The 18272-nt window shown below is 55.8% G+C and overlaps 1 protein-coding gene across 5 annotated transcripts; it reads left to right on the top strand.

Moving 5' to 3' along the window:
• Nucleotides 1–2604: 2604 nt before the first annotated feature.
• On the top strand, nt 2605–15732 carry ARHGEF19 (Rho guanine nucleotide exchange factor 19). Of its 5 annotated transcripts, XM_073233275.1 has the most exons (18): nt 2606–2761; nt 4962–5077; nt 6166–6606; nt 7015–7296; nt 7456–7564; nt 7641–7717; nt 8018–8280; nt 8992–9152; nt 9262–9414; nt 9669–9798; nt 9940–10014; nt 10179–10268; nt 10446–10606; nt 12711–12869; nt 13191–13270; nt 14659–14763; nt 15175–15381; nt 15485–15732. In XM_073233275.1, the coding sequence occupies exons 3-17, from the start codon at nt 6195–6197 to the stop codon at nt 15330–15332; spliced, it is 2415 nt and encodes an 804-aa protein (XP_073089376.1). In that variant the 5' UTR covers nt 2606–2761; nt 4962–5077; nt 6166–6194; the 3' UTR covers nt 15333–15381; nt 15485–15732. The 5 variants fall into 5 exon arrangements, with proteins under 5 accessions (XP_036856018.2, XP_073089376.1, XP_036856016.2 ...); XM_037000123.2 differs by having other exon boundaries at nt 2605–2761; nt 13171–13270; nt 15175–15732; XM_037000121.2 differs by having other exon boundaries at nt 15175–15732.
• The last annotated feature ends 2540 nt before the right edge of the window (nt 15733–18272 follow it).

Genomic DNA, 18272 nt, shown 5'->3' with positions numbered 1-18272 from the left:
GCTGAGGAAACCGTCCTCTCGTTGGCCGGCTTCTCCCCAGCACGTGGTGTTCTTCCTGGACCTCATCGCCTGGCTAGTGCCCGACGTGCCAGCAGCCCTGGTACCCAAGGTAGAGCGCCCGCACTGCCCGGCCCAGCAGGCTCTGGGGGATAACATGGGGCCCCGCTTTGGGTGTCACGGCCCGCGGGCCCGGCCCCACCCCTCACTGCACCCCCGGCCCGCCCCCAGCGGCAGCTCAGCCCTCTCTTGCCTCGCCCCCCTGGTTTGGCCTCGCCCAGAGGGAGGATTCGCCCGTTTCCCTCTAATTGCCACCGGCCCCGCCCTCACCAAGCCCCGCCCACCCAAGCTCCCTCTACATTATCCATTATCTATTATCCTCTGCTCCTTCCAACCTGCTCACCCTGAGCAAGCCAGGCTTTCTGTCCGCTGCGGCAGGGGCGTTGCCCCCGAGCCCAGGATGCAGGGGGGAGTGGGGCCGTGCTGCCCTTCCAGGACCCTAGGTCCGCCACGATGCCTTTCCATGGGGATCCTATGCTTCCGACTGGGGGTCTTGGCAGTACCTTGGCCAGCGGTCCCAAGGTCGGTCTCAGAGCTGGGACCCCTAGCCCTGCATCGCCTCCTTCTCCCTATGCTCCGTCTCTGATGGATGTGCAATGGTGACTATAAACCTCTCCCTGTCTCCCAGTGTGCCACCTCCCCAGAGGCACCTGGTCCCCAGCTGCACTGTGCAGTGTGGGTTTGTGATGATGCTCTCTGGGGGGCTGGCCCAAGTGGATATGAAGATGTGGAGGGACCCTAACCACTCTATTGAATGGCCACATGAGTTTATTGGGGTCTGGGCCCTGCACCTCCTGCCCCATATGCTCATCAAGGCCTGCATACTAATAGAAAAGTTGGGTTAGGTCAGCTGAGACCCCTCCCACTGGATTTGCACACACTTTTCACCTATCCTCCCCAAAGCCTGGTGAGGCAGCACTGGTGAGACAGTGGTTAAGGACACAGGTTGGGGTGGAGTCAGACACCTGGATTTGAATACTTGCTCTGACACTTATTAGCTGTGTGGCCTTGGGCAAGTGATTTAATCCCTTACACCTCAATTTCATCATCTGTAAATGGGGACTACATAGAGTTGATGAGAGATTTAAAGGGGATAATACCAGCGACTTAACTTGTGCAAGACTCACGTCCTCATCTAGAAAGTGGGAGCAGTAACAGTGTCTATCTCACAAGGTCATGGTGGAGATTAAATGAATATCCCCTGCTTTTCAAAAGTTTGTGTTAGGTTACTCCATCTTTATGAAAGACCTACATTGGGAGTTGTTTTCACTAACTGAAAGAAATCCTAAGAGGATTTTTTTGCTTTTATGAAAAGCAAAAGTAGTGCCCAGCATTTGTTTGTCAGGGAGCCACAACAGGGGCAGCGGGCACCCTGAGCGGAGAGCCCAGCTCCTCCCCAGGAACCACACTCAGCATCTCAGCATCAAGCCACCCAAGCTGTGGACTGTCTTATCTTGAGGGCTCATGAATTGGTGCTTTATCTCAATTTATCTGGTGCATCTGTTAACAAGATGTGTCCAAAGGTGTCATAAAAATTTAAGAAAGGTAATTTTTTGGGTCCAGGAATGCTCAAAATTTCTTCTGTATAAATTAGTGATAATTGCTTCTTCTCTTTACACTATTTCAGTTTATGAAAGGTTTCATAGGAACACTCTGCTTTCGGGTAGTGGGAGAAAAACCTGTAAATAGGTGTGAAGTGTTCAGAGCAGTGCCCTGGCACAGAGAGCGAGTACAGTAAGAGTTATTAGCAATAAGAGTATTAGTATTTGTGTACATATTCACATTAAAACTAAGTGCCCAGCAATTACCAAACGCTCAAATAAATGGTAGGTAGTGTAGGGAGAAAACAGCTACCCCTTTCACAGGTTTAGGAAGATGGCATACCAGGCACAGAGTAGGCCCTTCTTACTGGAGGCTGGGTCTACTTGGGTATTTGGATTGGTTTATTGAGGGCTCAGTAAGTGTAGGCTCGAGTCTGGGAGGGCTTCTTGGTGGAAGAAGCCTTTGGAGATGGTAAGGTGTGTCATTCCAGGCAGCAGGGGAGGATGGGTCATTCATAAGGATGGTGGTGCTGGAAAGGCCAGCCGGGGTGATACCAAACACGGCACATCACCAACTTTCGGGATTTCCATCTCCCAGCCTGGCGATGAGCGGCCCTTTTTATGGATGCTGCAGCGGGCTCATAGAGGGTCAGCACACACCGCAGGTTCTCAGGGTTCTGGAGGAATCCAAGGCTCGGGAGGTTCTAGGAGACGCCCAGGATGCTTCCCAGCCCCAAGAAGTTCTCCTCCACCCCAGCATGTCTCATATTTGGAAAGCTCCAGAAACAGGGTGACTTGTCTCCTAGGATGAAAAGCTGTGCCTCCCCCATCTATAGGAGGTTGGGACTGGGGTCCTTCAGAGCCTCTCGAGGGCATAGGACTCCCATTGTTCCAGCCCCCCTCTTGTACCCCAGACTGGCCAAACCGGTTCTGGGGAAGGGGGGCGGGGAGCAGGCACGTTGAGACAGCCACCTGCCTGCCTGCAAGGTTCCCTCCCCCTCAGCTCCCCCTCCCCACCCTGCACAATGCCCAGGAGCTTGCTTTGCCCAGCTCGGGGGCCATGCTGACATCGCCCCCTGAGGACCTGGCTGCAACCCCAGAGCCCCCAGGGCCCCCAGGAGCCGTGGGCCGTGTCGGAGGCTGGATGGAGCTCCCTGGCTGAGGTAGGGCCCCACCTGGCTGCCAGCAACCCCATCGTCCTCCCGCCGGCCTTCCCAAGTGAGTCCTTTGTGCTGCCTGCCTGGCCTCCGATCCTGGCTCCCACTCACTGACGGCCTCCTGGGGCTCCACAGCCTGCTTGGCCTGGAACCCTCTTCCAGCCATGACCTCCTGCTTGGCTTTGTCCTTTAGGGGGCAGAGGGGCCCTGGCAGGGCCCTACTCTTCTGGGCAGCAGAGAGGGGCAGGGAAAAGCTGGGCACAGGAGGCCAGAGGCTCTTTCCTTGGACCACGGCAGTAACCAGGCAGCCTCTCTGCCAGCCTTGCCAAGTGGGTGCAGCGTCCATGTGATTAGTAGCGCCCACTGGAGGGGACCCTCCTTGCACCCTGCCATCCTTTTCTGCCTGCAGAGAAACTCATGATGACACAGGTTTACTAGAGGGGGCAGCTGAGAGGGACCTCAGGTGTTGCTTTACAGATGGGGACGTTGAGGCCCAGGGACAGGCTGTGACTTGCCTAAGGCCATACAACTGCTCAGGGTCAACACTGGGCCTTGAACTTTGGCAGAGCTTTCCCCTGGGGGCTCCAGAATGACCCTTGACTAGTGGGCACTGGAGTATCCTATGATAGTGTCTCAGGCAGGTAATGTCCCTGCTCCCTGGGGCCAGTTCTCTTCCTGAGGTTTTGTTCTTTTGTATCTAGCAGAAATGAGCTACCCCCAATGTGCACACAGCTCTGCCCTCCTTGGTCCCCAGCACTGAGGTTGAGGGGGCCACATCCCTGGGAGGCCACAGGGCTGCCCCCCAGCTAGATGGGCCATTCCCATTGCCCCCTGGTCTGGACAGAGGTGGAGGCCGACTCACTCCTGACACCCCCCAGGAACCTGCCTCCAGCCTGGTCTCCCCAGAAAGCCTTCCACCACTAAAATCCCCCAACATTCACCCAGCCTTCTTGGAAGCTTTAATAGGGGGTGCTCCTGTCCCAAGGGTTCTGTGTTTTTGCTGACAAGGGCAGGAAGGTCCCTCCCTGCCCTCCACGGGCTTCCAGAATCTCCCAGAACACAAAGGAACAGAGGCATATGCATATTCTTGCACACGTGTGCCCACAGAAGCAAGTGGTGCTTCCATATTGAGGACTTCTGATTCCTGGAGGGAAAGATACCTGTCTATGGTGGCAGCTGTCCCCTGTGTCTCCTTCCTACAAACTAGGGCAGGGCAGGTCTCATCCTCACTGCCTCAGTTTCCCCATCTGTGTGATGACCCAAGTCATCCCCCTGACTAGAGAAAGACTAATAATAATACTCAGAAGAGTGACTATCAAATATAAAGCTCCTGCTATGTGCTAGGCACTTTACATGTCCTGTTTACCAGCTGAGGAGACTGAGAGACTTAGTCAGTGGACAGAGGTTTAAGGTTTAAGCTAAAGTTGTCCCGTGGGGAGGGCCTGCAGGAATGACCATCTCTTAGGAGCATCCATCTTCCCTTCCCTCCATTCAGAGAATGAAGAAAATGGGGAAAGCATTTTAGGGGCTGTGCAGTGGGGGGGAGCTAGTCACAGACCCAGTCACCCCCCTGGGTCCTTCCTCTGTCCCTCTCTTCCAGGGTCACTGACACTGTCACTGTTTCTTCTCAGGCCAAGGCTTTCTCCCTCTCTAGGTGCACTGGGTCCCTGGCTTTTTCAGTTGGAAGTTAGCTATTCCTCCAGGAAGCCTTCTTGGAATGCTGAGGTTGAGCTGAGCCCAGCACCCTGCTCTGGTGCTTTCTCTGGCTCAGCTATATGTACATGTACAGATCTGGGTTGTAACTGTATTGGTACTTGGCTCCCCCACTAGACTAGCAACCCCACAAAATGTCCATCTGTCTCCCTGGGTTTTTCTGGGCTTCACATTTCTCGGAGTCTCTGGTCTGTCTGAAATTTTCAGAGTCTATGTCTGTCTCCATCTCTGAGTCCCTGAACATCTCAGCATCTGTGGTTTTCTGGTTTTGAGTGTTTTGGGTCTTGGTTTCTGAGTTGTTGTGTAGAGCGTCTCTAGGTCTCTATCTCCCGGGTCTCCTGGCCCTGCCAGGCTGGCCACTGCCCCTTTGGCCTGAGGAGGCCCTGGGGGGTGTCCTTGCTGTCCCGCCTGGCCACAGTGAAGCCAGGCTAGGACAGGCCCCCGCCCAGCCCGCTGCCTGCTCCCTCCCTCCTTACGGCTTGCCTCACCACAGGGCTTGATGAATCAAACCCTTTGTCTGGGTGGGAGCTCCTCCAGCCAGCTGGGCAGAGAGAGGGCTTCCCCTGCCGGAGCAGCTAAACAACATCAGCAGCGGGCCCAGGCTGAGAGGTGAGGGGCTGCAGGAGGGCTAGGGGCTAGGATCTGGGGGGCTCAGATCCCTCCATCGCTAAGCCTGTCCTGAGGCTCCAGCGGGCTCCCTGGGGATGACTTCCTGCCTGAGAGGACCTGGCTAGACCCTGGGGCTGGGGTTGGGGTAGGGAAGAACCCCTCTCTTACTCCAAACTGGGGGGCTGGGACATCTCGCTGCCCTTCTCTTGGGAGGCCCCAGCCTGATCTGGGTGGTGGCCCGCCTGCCACTCTGGGACCCTCCCAGCCAGCTTGGCATGGGTGTGGGCACCACTCAGCACTGAAGGCTGCAACTCTGGGCACAGGAGAGGGAGCTGGGTAACCCCAAAGTGAGGACTTCTGAGTCTGTGTGTTTGTGTCTGCATCCTTGTGTATGAGTGTGAATGGAAGAGTGAGAAGGCTTGAGTGGCTATGTAAATATCTGGTGGGTCAGTGTGTGTGTGTGTGTGTGTGTGTGAGAGAGAGAGAGAGAGAGAGAGAGAGAGAGAGAAAGAAAGAGGAAGTGTCTGTGTGAATATATGTATTGTGTAAAGAAGTGTATGTGAATGTATGAACCTGTGAATTTGAAATGTCTTGAGTGTATCTGTAAAAGCGTGTGTGTCCACATGTGTACTTGAGAGAAAATGTGTGTGTGTGGGGACATACATGGATTTGTGTGTCAGTGCATGTATCTGTGTGTCTGATCACATCATGAGAGTTAGAAAATGCACAATGTGGTAAACAGTGCAGACTAAGAAGCTACAGCTGACCCACTGCCTGGGTTTGAATCCTGGCTCCACCATTTACCAAATCGCAACCTCTGTGCCTCACTTTCCCCACCTATAAAATGGGGACAATAAGAGCATCTACTCAGGGGTGCTGTGAGGATTAAATGAGATAATATGTCTGAAGCACTTGGCTTGTCATTCAGTAGGTGCCAATAAGTATTAGCTCTTGGTATATAATTAGGTGTGCGAGTGTACATGTACAGATGTGTGTGCACACAGGGTTTGTCCAGGCCTCCAGGACAAGGTAGCTTGCTGGCCAGCCCTGCTGTCCTGTGTCTGGCTCTGACACCTTCTCCCCTGCAGGCCCAGGTGGGTGGCAGAGCAAAGGAGGAATGGACTGTGGGCCACCTGCCACCCTCCAGTCCCACCTGACTGGGCCACGTGGCACTGCCCACCACCCAGTAGCTGTTTGCCAGCAGGAAAGTCTGTCCTTTGTGGAGTTGCCTACACTGCAGCCCCCAAGCTCTGTGTGTCTGGATCTCTTCCCTGTTGCCCCAGAGGAGCTGCAGGCTCCAGGCAGCCGCTGGTCCCTGGGGACCCCTGCTCCTCTCCAAAGGCTGCTATGGCCACCGTCCCCCGGAGTCCCAGACACCAAGATCACCAGTGGGGCAATGCGGCCCAGCAGGGCTGGCAGCTGGCCACACTGTCCTAGTGCCCAGCCCCCAACTCTGGAGGGACCCTGGAGTCCCCAGTACCCACAGCCACAGCGCCGGGCCAGCCAAGGCTCAGAGAAGAAGTCAGCCTGTGAGTCACTCTGTGTGAGGGGTGGTGGCCCAGTGTGGGGGATAAGGGAGAGGTTGGGTGGCTCTCTTAGGACTCTGAAGCTCCAGAGGTCCCCAAACAGGCAGGACAAGTGGTAGATTTTAGTGATAAGGGAACTGGAGATCAAGGAAGATGAGAGATTTGTCCAAGGTTACACAGCAAACGGGTGGCTATCCTGGGCTCCCTGGCCCTTGCCCACCCTTCGCCCACTGCAGTCACTCTCTACCCTTCTTGTTATTCCATTTCTCTTCAGAACAGATCCTGGCAAAAGCACTAGCCTTTCCCATGGGCACATCCCTCAGATGTTCAGGGCCCCAGAGTAGCAGCGGGAGGAAATGGGGAGAGACCCCGGTGGATGCCAGCCTGCGCTCTCACTCCACCTCCCTGCAGGGCGCAAGATGCGGGTGTACCAGCGTGAAGAGGCCTCTGGTAGCCGGGAGGCCCATGCTGTCTTCCTGGAGCCTGGCCAGGCAGCGGGGCGGGCCCTGAACACCGAGGAGCCCGGGCCACTGGAGCCGGCTGGGCCCACACGAGCGGGCCTCGAAGGGCCCGAGCGGAGGCGCTTCTCAGCCTCTGAGCTGATGACCCGGCTGCACTCTTCCCTGCGCCTGGCGCGGAATTCAGCAGCCAGGGCCCTGACCCCAGGGTCGGGCACTGGAGCAGCTCAGGAAGGTACCGGCTCCTCCTCTGGGTCCCATGAGCAAGACGCAGGTTGGGCACTGCCCACACTCACTCGACACCTGAGACTGGGTGCAGGTCATCTGGAGTGTGGCACCCTGGTTCCCAGAGGCACTCTTGGATCCACCCACCCTCAGCTCTCACCCTTTCCAGGAAAAGCCTCCGGAAGGGAGTCGCGCAGTGTAGAGATGAGGGTGGACTGTATGGCGCTGCCAGTCTCTGTTGACCCGAGCGGGAGCCATGGCGGCTGGCCCGAGGCCAGGTACTACCTCCCACCCCGGGCTCTGCCCAGTGAGGGGTGCAGGCGAGGAACGGCTCTGAAACTCCCCTTTTCCTAGGCCGGATACGCGGGAAGAGCCGGCGCTGGGTTCCAGGAGCGCCAGTGAGCGGCGCCAGTCCCGGTTCCTCCTTAACTGTACGTGGGAGGAAGTCACCGAGGCTGGGGCTTTGGGGGTACTGGGACGCTGGGGTTCGTAGAGTTGAGAGGTAGGGTCTTGTGAGACAGAACTGAATCTCGGCATCTAGCACAGGGGCTAGCACGTAGTGGGAGCTCAAGCAACGGTACAGGATGAGTGCATGAATGAATGCACGATGTCCCGCTATCCAAGCAGTCGGAAAGGCTCACGGAGCGAAGCGGGATCTTGGGCAGCCGGGGAGGAGCCGGGAGGGGCTGGCGGACGCCCCACGGGCCTCCCCTGCCCCTCTGCCCGCCCAGCCGTCCTCTACCAGGAATACAGCGACGTGGCCAGCGCCCGCGAGCTGCGGCGGCAGCAGCGCGAGGAGGAGGGCCCGGGGGACGAGGTGGAAGGCGCGGAGGAGGGGCCCGGGCCGCCGCGCGCCAACCTCTCCCCGAGCAGCTCCTTCCGCGCGCAGCGCTCGGCGCGAGGCTCCACCTTCTCGCTGTGGCAGGATATCCCCGACGTGCGCGGCAGCGGCGTCCTGGCCACGCTGAGTCTGCGCGACTGCAAACTGCAGGAGGTGGGCGTGCGAGCGGGCGGGGAGGGGCGGCGCCAGCGGGGGTGGGGCAGCAGAAGGGGCGGGCCAGGATTTAGCCGGGCCGGGGCCACGGGGGTACTGCGCCCGCGGGGTTGCAAATTGCAGAAGGTGGGCATTAGACCCAGCGGAGAAAGCGGGGCTACAAGAGGCTGGGGCCGGCAGGATTTTCATTGCGGAAAGAGGGTGCCAGGATCTGAGAAGGTGGGGCTGGCGGCAAGCGAGGACAGAGAAGCCGTGGAGCCCACGGCGAGCAAAGGAGCTGGACGAAAGGGTAGGGGTAGGGGCAGGGCCAACAGCGCCGGAGGAGGGGCGGAATCGGGATGGGGTCGCGTAAAACAGGGATAGGGGAGCGACAAAGCCATCAGTTGCAAAAACGCCGGGTGGCAAGGTCAGGGGCGGGGCTAACGAAAGGGCTCATCCCAGGAGAGGCCGACCGTCGGGTGGCTAGGACCAGACCCGATGGATGGAGCTAGGGGTGCAAACGAGGGCTCCAGCTGGGTTTGAATAATTGCGCGCCGCAAGAGGCGGGTCCCCGAATCTCGCCGGGCACCAGATCACCAGGGGTGGGGCTAGAAAGGGGCGGGGACACCCGGTGAGTCTGTCTCAGCAGGCAGCGTGTAGGGGCTGAGAGGCGTTGGGCGTCCGGCTTGGGCTGGGTCCGGCCCTTTCAGCCCCGTGTCCGCCCTCCCTCAGGCCAAGTTTGAGCTGATCACGTCTGAAGCCTCATACATCCACAGCCTATCGGTGGCCGTGGGCCACTTTTTAGGATCGGCTGAGCTGAACGGGTGTTTGGGAGTGCAGGACAAGCAGTGGCTGTTCTCCAAACTGCCCGAGGTCAAGAGCACCAGCGAGAGGTGAGGGTGCCAGGCGGGGGCGGCACCTAGCCTGCGATTGGCCGGGCGCCCAGGTCTCGGGTCTCGCTCGGCCCTGACCATTTGCTGACTCCTTGCCCGACCCCTTCAGGTTCCTGCAGGACCTGGAGCAGCGGCTAGAGGCAGATGTTCTGCGCTTCAGCGTGTGCGACGTTGTGTTGCACCACTGCCCGGCCTTCCGCCGAGTCTACCTGCCCTACGTCACCAACCAGGCGTACCAGGAGCGCACCTACCAGCGTCTGCTGTAGGGCTGGGGATCTGACAAGGGGGGGAGGATAGGAGGAGTCTCAGGCAGGAGTAGGTGCAGAGGACTGGGTGAGGCAGGGTGACCTGCGAGGGGAGGGGTCTTGAAAAGGGCTCCGTGACCAGGATGAGGCTAGACCCAGTCCCAAAGGGCAGCAAGGCTGTGCTGAGAAAACTGAAGAACCAACACAGAGCACAGGACTTCATGGGATCTGTGACCCCATCTGTGACACCAGGCCCCTCCCCATTTTCCAGCCTGCAGAACCCCAAATTCCCCGGCGTTCTGGCTCGCCTGGAGGAGTCTCCTGTGTGCCAGCGTCTGCCCCTCACCTCCTTCCTCATCCTGCCGTTTCAGCGGATCACCCGCCTCAAGATGCTGGTGGAGGTTCCTGGAGGGTCCGGGCCACAGTGAGGGCTGGGCAAGGGAGAGGCCGCTGGGCCGCCATGACCCCTGCTGAGCACCACGAGTGGGCAGGGTCATGGGTGGAGGTCGCAGCCTGCCTCAATGCACCGATCCCCCCTCCAGAACATCCTGAGGCGGACAGCACAGGGCTCTGAACATGAGGACATGGCCACCAAGGCCTTCAACGCCCTTAAGGAGGTGAGCTCGGCGGGACAGTGGCCGTCTGGCTCCCCAGAGCCTCCCAGGAACCCCAGCGTGTCTTTAAAAAGAGCCCCAGCTATCAGAGCTGCTGGTTCCCAGGTGGGAGCCTGAGGCTGGGCCAGGACTGGGGGGCTGTTGGTGACCCACCATGGCCTCCCTAGCTGGTGCAGGAGTGCAATGCCAGTGTGCAGTCCATGAAGAGGACAGAGGAGCTCATCCATCTGAGCAAGAAGATCCATTTTGAGGGCAAGGTGCATGCCCATAGCTGGCGGGCCGGTGTACACAGTGGGGCAGCTCTTGTTCCCTCCTGCCCTGGGGGCTGCATGCCAGCCCATCACTGCCTACACCCGCCCATCCCTGTCCAGCGCTTTCTGCCCTGCTGCCCCCAGCCTGACCTGCCCTCCCCCTTGCCTCCTCCATCCTTTCAGATCTTCCCGCTGATCTCTCAGGCCCGCTGGCTGGTTCGGCAGGGGGAGCTGGTGGAACTGGCACCCCTGCCCGCAGCGCCCCCGGCCAAGCTGAAGCTGTCCAGCAAAGCGGTCTACCTGCACCTCTTCAATGACTGCTTGCTGCTCTCCCGGCGGAAGGAGTGAGTTAGGGTGGGGTGGGGGTAGGGGGTGTAAATTGGGGCTGGGTTCCCTTCTTGCCCACCACTGGGCTCACACCATCTCGGGACCCAGAAGCCCCAGCCTTTACCTGTGCCCAGGCTGTGCTGCCAGGGCACTCAGAGCCCTGGAGGCTCCCCCAGGAAAGGCAGAGATGTGAGGCAAGACCATCATCCCGACTGAGACTCAAGGGCTGAACTGTGCGCAGAGGACTTAAGCTGCTCTGGCTGAAGCCAATTAGGGCAGAGATTAAGAGCACAACCCTGGAGCCCCAGCTCTGCCCTGAGTCATAGCGACAATGGCCAACATTTACCGACTGCCTGTTCTGTGCCAGGCATGCTATGAACATTATTCTCTTAATCCTCTAAACATCTCCCTGGGAAGTAGACTACATTGTTATTCTCAAGATCGTGGACCTCATACTGTGCAGGGGCCAGGAGGCCAGGTCTGTCTGATGCCAGATCCCAGACTCTTAACGACTGTAGTATCCTGTCTCCCATCCATACAAAAGAGACTCTATGGAGAGATTCAGTGTGATAACAAAAGATGAAAAGAACTTAGCAAAGTGCCTGGCACATAGTGAACACTCACTCAGTATTAGCCATGATTACTATACATTTGAGATGAGGGAGATTTCCTGAATGAGGTAAGCCTTAAGGACAGGCATCTTATGCTTATCTCATAGCATAAGATGGGAAGAGTTCATTCATGGTTGGTTTGTTCATTCAATGATCCTCCAATGGGAGCAGGGGACGTAGAGATCAGTGAGACTTGTTCTGTGCTCGCAGGAGCTCGAGAAACATTGAAAATACTTCCTGATAACCACCTGGCCAGGGTTTTGATGGAAGGCTGTACTAGTGCTATAGCATCCCTTAGTGGGGGTGGGAATCCGTAAAGCCTCACAGAGGAAAGGACATTTGAACTGGGTTTTGAAGAATAAGTCGTCTTCCAGGTAGAGGAGGAATTTGAGGGGATATAACGAAGTCACACACAGTAAGGTGTAAGAACGGAGTATCTGGGGGATGATGAAGACCAGCGTGGCTGGATTTGTGGAAGGGAAGGGCGGGAGAGGGGAGCTGGGCTGCTGGAAGTCATGGTAGAGAGGTGGGGCTTTCTGAGGGCAGCAGGGAGCACGGAGAGTTAGGCAGAGCGGGACACTTGCTCCTGGCTGATCTGAAGGATGGACTAGAAGGAGGGCAGAAGCTCTGGCAATTGCCCTGGAGAGAGGAGATGCTCCAGAAGTGGTGGGGATTGGGGATAAGAGGCTTCCAGGAACAATGAGGACACAGACAGGACAGAGCTGCTGGTTGGGTGTGGGGAGGAAGGGAGGGAAGGGGTGAGAATGACAGCTGGGTTTCCTCTTGGACGACTTGGTGGCGTCTGTTGCTGGAGGCGGGAGCAGTGAAGGGGACCCGTTTGGAGTGAGAGGTACTGAGCTCTGTATACGGGTTGAGAACGAGGACCTGCAGAACATTCCTGACCCTCCCGCCTGCTCACCCTCCCTTCCCGCAAGTGGTCATGGGACCCAAACTGTGAGTCAGATGGTGTCCAGCCCTGGGTAGAGGGGCAAACAAGAGGCACAGTTCAGCTTCTCTATCATCAAAGAGTGACACCCAAGCGGTCTAGAGGTCCCATCAGAGATGCTTCCCAGTTGGTTCTTCGGAACAACTCCTGGCTGATCTGAAGGATGGACTAGAAGGAGGGCAGAAGCTCTGGCAATTGCCCTGGAGAGAGGAGACGCTCCAGAAGTGGTGGGGATTGGGGATAAGAGGCTTCCAGGAACAATGAGGACACAGACAGGACAGAGCTGCTGGTTGGGTGTGGGGGGGAAGGGAGGGAAGGGGTGAGAAGGTTCAGAGAGAGCTTGAAATCATGCCTGTGGACTGATGCTTCATTGCATTCACCTGCCCCGCTGTGCTGGCAGGAACAGAGCTCCCAGTTCCTTGGGGACTTTGCTGGCTAGCAGGGTGAGGAGCCAGATTTCCCTGGGGAGGTGCTATGGGCAGACGACCCCTCCTCCACGCCTCCAGTCAGGACTGCCCTGGTGCTGAGGTAGGGCCTGGCTGACCCTGCCTCCGGGTCCTGCAGGCTGGGGAAGTTTGCTGTTTTCGTCCATGCCACGATGGCCGAGCTGCAGGTGAAGGACCTCAGCCTCAAGCTCCAGGGCATCCCTGGCCACGTGTTCCTCCTTCAACTCCTCCCTGGGCAACACGCAAAGCACCAGTTCCTGCTGAGGGCCCGGACCGAGTGAGTGGGCCTGGGTCTGGGAGAGAGGACTTCTAGACAGGCACGAGACCCTTTATCTCTGCCTTCAGGATGGTGGCACGAGGCAGGACATGGGCAGAGCTGGCACCCATGGGGTTCTGGGCCTGCTCTGTTCTTCAGCTTAAAGCTGGGTGGGGCCTAGGTTTGGGAGCAGGGCTGTGGGGCGGGCCCTGGGGCAGAGAATTCATGACCTGGGTCCCGCGTCTGCACCTCATACCCGCTTCTGCTAGCCCCAGTTTTGCTGCCCTGGCCCTGGGAGATTCCCCTTTGCATGTTGTAACAGCTCAGCCTCCCCCTCCCCAGAAGTGAGAAGCGGCGATGGATCTCAGCCATGTGCCCCTCCAGCCCGCAGGAGGACAAGGAGGTCATCAGTGAGGGGGAAGGTAGCATCCTGTGTCCTGTTGTCAGCAGAGCTGGTGGAAAGATAGATCAACTGGTCTGGGGCAGTCAGGGGTGGATCTGTGGGAACCTGAAGGCCGGGCAGGAAGTACATAGGCCAGACCGACCCCCATGTGCACAGACAGCACACTGGCAATGACAAAACCTTTTATATCCTCCCATTTCATCCCCACAGAAGCATATTTTATAAGTTAGGAAACAGATTCAGAGAGGGAAGTGACTTGTTCAAGTCCACCCAGCTAGTAAATGGCAGAGATGGGACTAGAACCCATGTCTTGCCCGAGTTGCCCAGAAGATGGGAAGCAGGTGGCAGGCTGTGTAGGCTGGCAGGGTGGCAGGACCTTCTCTGTTGCTGTAGAGGCTTTTCCTCTGGGTGTGAAGTGAGGTTAGCAAGCCCAGTTGCAGCCCAATCATGGAGGACCTTAATATAGTGGGTACTAGGTGGCTATTGAAAGTTTCTGAGCCGGGAGGTTAGGGCTGAACTAATGAAGGGCAAAGAAGGAGATTCATTTCTACTCAGTACCTGCCATGTGTCAGGCCCAGGGCTAGGGGCTTTGTATTTGCACTTATTTTACTTAATCCTCACAACAACCCTATTAGGTAGACTCATTTTTCATATCTGAGAAAACTGCTGCTCAGAAATGTTAAGTAACTTGTCCAAGGTCACACGAGGTAGCAGAGCTGGGAGTCAAGCCAGGTCTGGCCTCAGAGCCTGTGGTTTTCCTGATACAGCCAGCCTGCCTTGTATGGTGGAGAGAGCTGAGGGCCTCTATTGAAGCAGGGGCTCTGGCTAGAACCAGGAGTTGTGTTTGGGCTGCAGGGTGAGCTTCCCACTCCAAGGAGGTGGTCAGAGAAGGCCCCTGAAGGATGAGGAAGGGCAGCCATGAAAACATCTCAGAAAGAGCACTCCTGGGAGGAGGAACACTTTGCCAGTGCAAAGGCCCTGAGGCAGGAGGGAGCTAGCGTGCCCTGGAGGGTTATCAGTGGGGGAGTGATGTGGCTGGAATCCATTTGAGAAGTATGGATGGGAGGCAGTAGCAGAGTAGCGTCAGGGGGCACGTAAAGGGCCATTAGTGTTTCATGGGTGTCTAAGGCCGATGGAAATTGGCCTGGAGGTCAGCAGTGAGGTGTTGGATTGGGCTGGGGAGGTGAGAGCCCTGGGCACAGAAGCAGCAACCGAAGCTGGGAGGTACTGGATTCACCTAGGGCTTGTGTTGAGGCTGAGAGGAGGAGAGTGGCTGTGGTGGGCAGAGAGAGGAACAGAGGGCACGAAAGAGCAGCAGCTACCCTTCCACCCCTTACTTCCTCCCACTGCTCCCCCCACCGCCCTGTCCTGCCCTGGGGACAGCCTCACTGTCCCTTGGGCTGTCAGACCGCCCCCAGGTTCAGTGTGTCAGGACGTACAAGGCACTGCAGCCAGACGAGCTGACCTTGGAGAAGACAGACATCCTGGCAGTGAGGACCTGGACCAGTGACGGTGAGAGGGGCCTCCTGGGAAGGCCTTCCTGATGGGGCTGGAGGGGAAGGAGGCAGCTAGATGACCAAGACATCACAGGAAAAAGTTATGCAAGTGTTGATCAACCACAGCATGCAGAAATCAAGTTAGACAGGAGGAGGAACTTCCCGCTTATGCGGATGTAGGCTTGAGAGTGACTGACAGGCAGAGTGGAAATACCCTCCTTAGAGGATGTCAGGAAAAATAGGTCTAAAGTTTATCTTTAAGACCCCTGGAGGCAGGGTCCTTCCTGGAGTTGGGAGATGCTGAGATGTCACCGTGACCCCAGGGGTGCAGATGAGGCTTGCATCAGGCTAGGGGTTCCCTCACAGACCTGGCCCTCGTGTCCCTGTGATGACGCTGATGCTGCTCCTGGCCTGTGTGTTTCCCTAGGCTGGCTGGAAGGGGTCCGCCTGGCAGATGGTGAGAAAGGGTGGGTGCCCCAGGCCTATGTGGAAGAGATCAGCAGCCTCAGTGCCCGCCTCCGAAACCTCCGGGAGAATAAACGGGTCACAAGTGCTACCAGCAAACTGGGGGAGCCCCCTGTGTGATGGGCAGCCACGGCCTGGGACACCAGCTCCATGCCCAGACTCCGGACAGGTCTGCGATGACTCCATGCCCCAAGCCGCTGCTGGGACTTCTGTTTTGTGGCCTGCCATTGAGAATAAGCCTTTACTCATGCTCCTCAATGTCCACATTCCAGGACAGAGGCCAGTTTCTTCCTCTGGCATGGGGGCCACAGCAGGTGACCTCTGATACCTGGAAAGGACTGGGGCCCACTCCCTCCACGCTGCCTGAGTCTTGGTCCCTCTGGCAGGGGCCTGGCTGGGAACAGCTCTGGTGCTGATGGGGGCTGGGACCTATATGTATTTGTCTGGGTTCTTCTGGCCAGATCCTGCCTGGACCCTGGTTGCTGTGACTTATCTGTAAATAAACTCCCATAATGCCTTTGCTTGGTGTCTGAGCCATCTGATGCTGCCGTCCCCCGCCTTCAGCCTCATTTCCCCAGCTAAAGATCGGGAAAAAATTACCACAAACTAAGTGGCTTAAAATAACAGAACATTACTCCCTCACAGTTCTGGAGGCCAGAAGTCTGAAGTCAGTAAGTATCACTGGGCTAAAGTCCCAGTGTCGGCAGGGCTGCGCTCTGTCCGGCACTGGACATGTGCTCTGGGGGGATTGGTCCTTGCCGCTTCTGGCGGCTGCCAGCGTTCCGTGGTTTGCAGTGGCGTCACTCCGATCCTGGCCTTCATGGTCATGCTGACTGCTTTTCTGTGTCTATGTCAAATCTCCCTCTGCTACCCTCTTATAAGGATACATATGATTGCATTTGAGGTCCACCCAGATGATCTTACCATCTCATAATCCTTAATTTAAAATGCACGTTCAGACTCCACCTTCTTTTGTCATATAAGACAACATTCACAGGTTCCAGGGGTTAGTACATGGATATCTTTGGGGGACCGTTTCTCAGCCTACCAGAGTTCCCACAACTGAGACGTGTAGAAGCCATGTGAGGTTCAGGCAAGGCTTGATCCAGTGGCTCATTGATGTCGCTGAGGACCTGGCTCTTTCCATTTCTCTGTTCTGATGTCCTTGATCTTGGCTTCATCATGAAGTTCCCAAGGGTTTCATTCATGTCCAATATGGAAGAAGGGAATTGTCCTTGTCCCAGCATTCCCTGTCCAAGTCCTACGATGCTCTCTAATCAGACCAGCTTGGGTCACACGGCTACCTCTGGGCTGATCTTGGTGGTCAAGGAATGGAGTATGCTGATAGACCTAGCTGAGGTCATGTGTTTTATCCCTGGAGCCAGGTTGGGGAGTTACCTTCCTTGGAACTCCATGGATCCCCAAGTGGAATTTGGTGGTTGCTGCAAAGGAGGCTAGATACTAAAGAGACCAATAATTATCAAAACCCAAGTCCCCCAAGAGCGTGGAGGAATAATGTGCATGAAGATGTGAACACACTTGGGGGAACAGGAGCATCCATCATTCCTCAAAAGGAGTTCACGGGGCGAAGACAATAGATGAGTGAGGGAGGTCCTAGAAGGCAAATGGGCAGATGGGGACGAGCTCAGGCCCATGAAGAAGCCTTTGGGAATGGCTTTCTGCTGTGAGATGGTGCAGGTGTGTGGGCTAAGGAGGCAGACGCATTTGAATTTGAATTCTGCTCAGGCATTTACAATCTGTGTGATTTTTGAAAATAAAGCTTTTGCTTTGGAATCATTTTAGATTTACAGAAAAGTTGCAAAGATTGTATAGACTTGTACACCCCTTTCCCTGCCTTCCCTGTTATTATCATTGTGCATTGCCGTGGTCCAGTTGTCAAAACTAAGAAACCAACATTGGTACATGACTATTAACTGAACTCCAGGTTTTATTCGGGTTTCACCAGTTTTTCCGCTAATGTTCTTTCTTGTTTCCAGGATCCAACTCAGGATCCCACATTGCATGTCACTGTCACATCGCCTTAGTCTCCTCTGGTGTGCAGTGGTTTCTCTGTCTTTCCTTATTTGTCATGACCTTGACAATTTGGAGGAGTTCTGGTCAGTATTTTACCAGTCTGTCCCTCCATTTGGGTTTATCTGACGTTTTTCTCATGACTGGGTAGGAGTTACGGTTTGGAGGAAGAATACCACAGAGGTGAAGTGGCCCCCTCCTCATATGATCTCAGGAGGCACGTGATAGCCATGTGACTTATTACTGGTGACGTTCACCTTGATTATATGTTTAAGCTGGTGTCTGCCAGGCTTTCCCACTGTGAAGCTACTATTTTCCCCTTTCCATACTCTGTTCTTTGGAAGCAAGTGGAACCCACACTCAAATGGGTTCCTACCTTGTGGAGGAAATATCTATGTATGTTATTTGGAATTCTTCTGTAAGAAAGATGTGTTTCTTTCCCTCATTTATTTAATCAATCATTTATTTCTGTCCACATGACATGATCTTTATTTATCTTATCCTTTGGGTTTTAATTCAGTACTAAGTTATTAATTTTGTTGTTCAAATTATTCCAGCTTTGTCCATCAGGAGCTCTTTCAGATTAGCTCCTGTTTGACATCCCCCGTCCTATCTATTTATATTTGTGCATTTCCTTACTGTCTGGTATACAAGATGCTCCAGGTTCATCTTGTATTCTCCCTGACTCAGAGCTAGAATCAACCATTTCTCTAAGGATCGTGGTTCCTTTTTTTGGAAGAGTGGTATCTAGAAACCATTATCTGGGTGCTGAGTGTGCTGATTGCTCTTGAGGTGTCACAGCTTCTAGGCCCTTCCACTGGACAGAAGTAGGAAATATATATATGTAATTTTAGTCAAGATACTTAATGGCTGTAAGCCTCAGTTATCACATCTGAAAAATGGGTGGTGATAATAGTACCTGCTTCATGGAGTCAAGGTGAAATGAAGTATGTAAATCAACACAGTGCCTGGTCCCATAAGAAGTTGCAAAAAAGGGTGGCTTTTATTGTGTCAAAGCTGCATAGCCGG

Source organism: Manis javanica, chromosome 4 (assembly GCF_040802235.1).
Source record: "Manis javanica isolate MJ-LG chromosome 4, MJ_LKY, whole genome shotgun sequence".
NCBI lineage: Eukaryota > Metazoa > Chordata > Mammalia > Pholidota > Manidae > Manis > Manis javanica.
This window is presented reverse-complemented; position numbering and strand designations above follow the sequence as displayed.

Excerpts from the sequence above, each read along its gene's own strand:
- ARHGEF19 (XM_073233275.1), top strand. The coding sequence starts at position 6,195 with ATGGACTGTGGGCCACCTGCCACCCTCCAGTCCCACCTGACTGGGCCA. Across the intron at positions 7,718-8,017 it reads GTCCCGGTTCCTCCTTAACT|CCGTCCTCTACCAGGAATAC; the intron begins GTACGTGGGAGG and ends CTGCCCGCCCAG. Across the intron at positions 14,764-15,174 it reads GAGGACCTGGACCAGTGACG|GCTGGCTGGAAGGGGTCCGC; the intron begins GTGAGAGGGGCC and ends GTGTTTCCCTAG.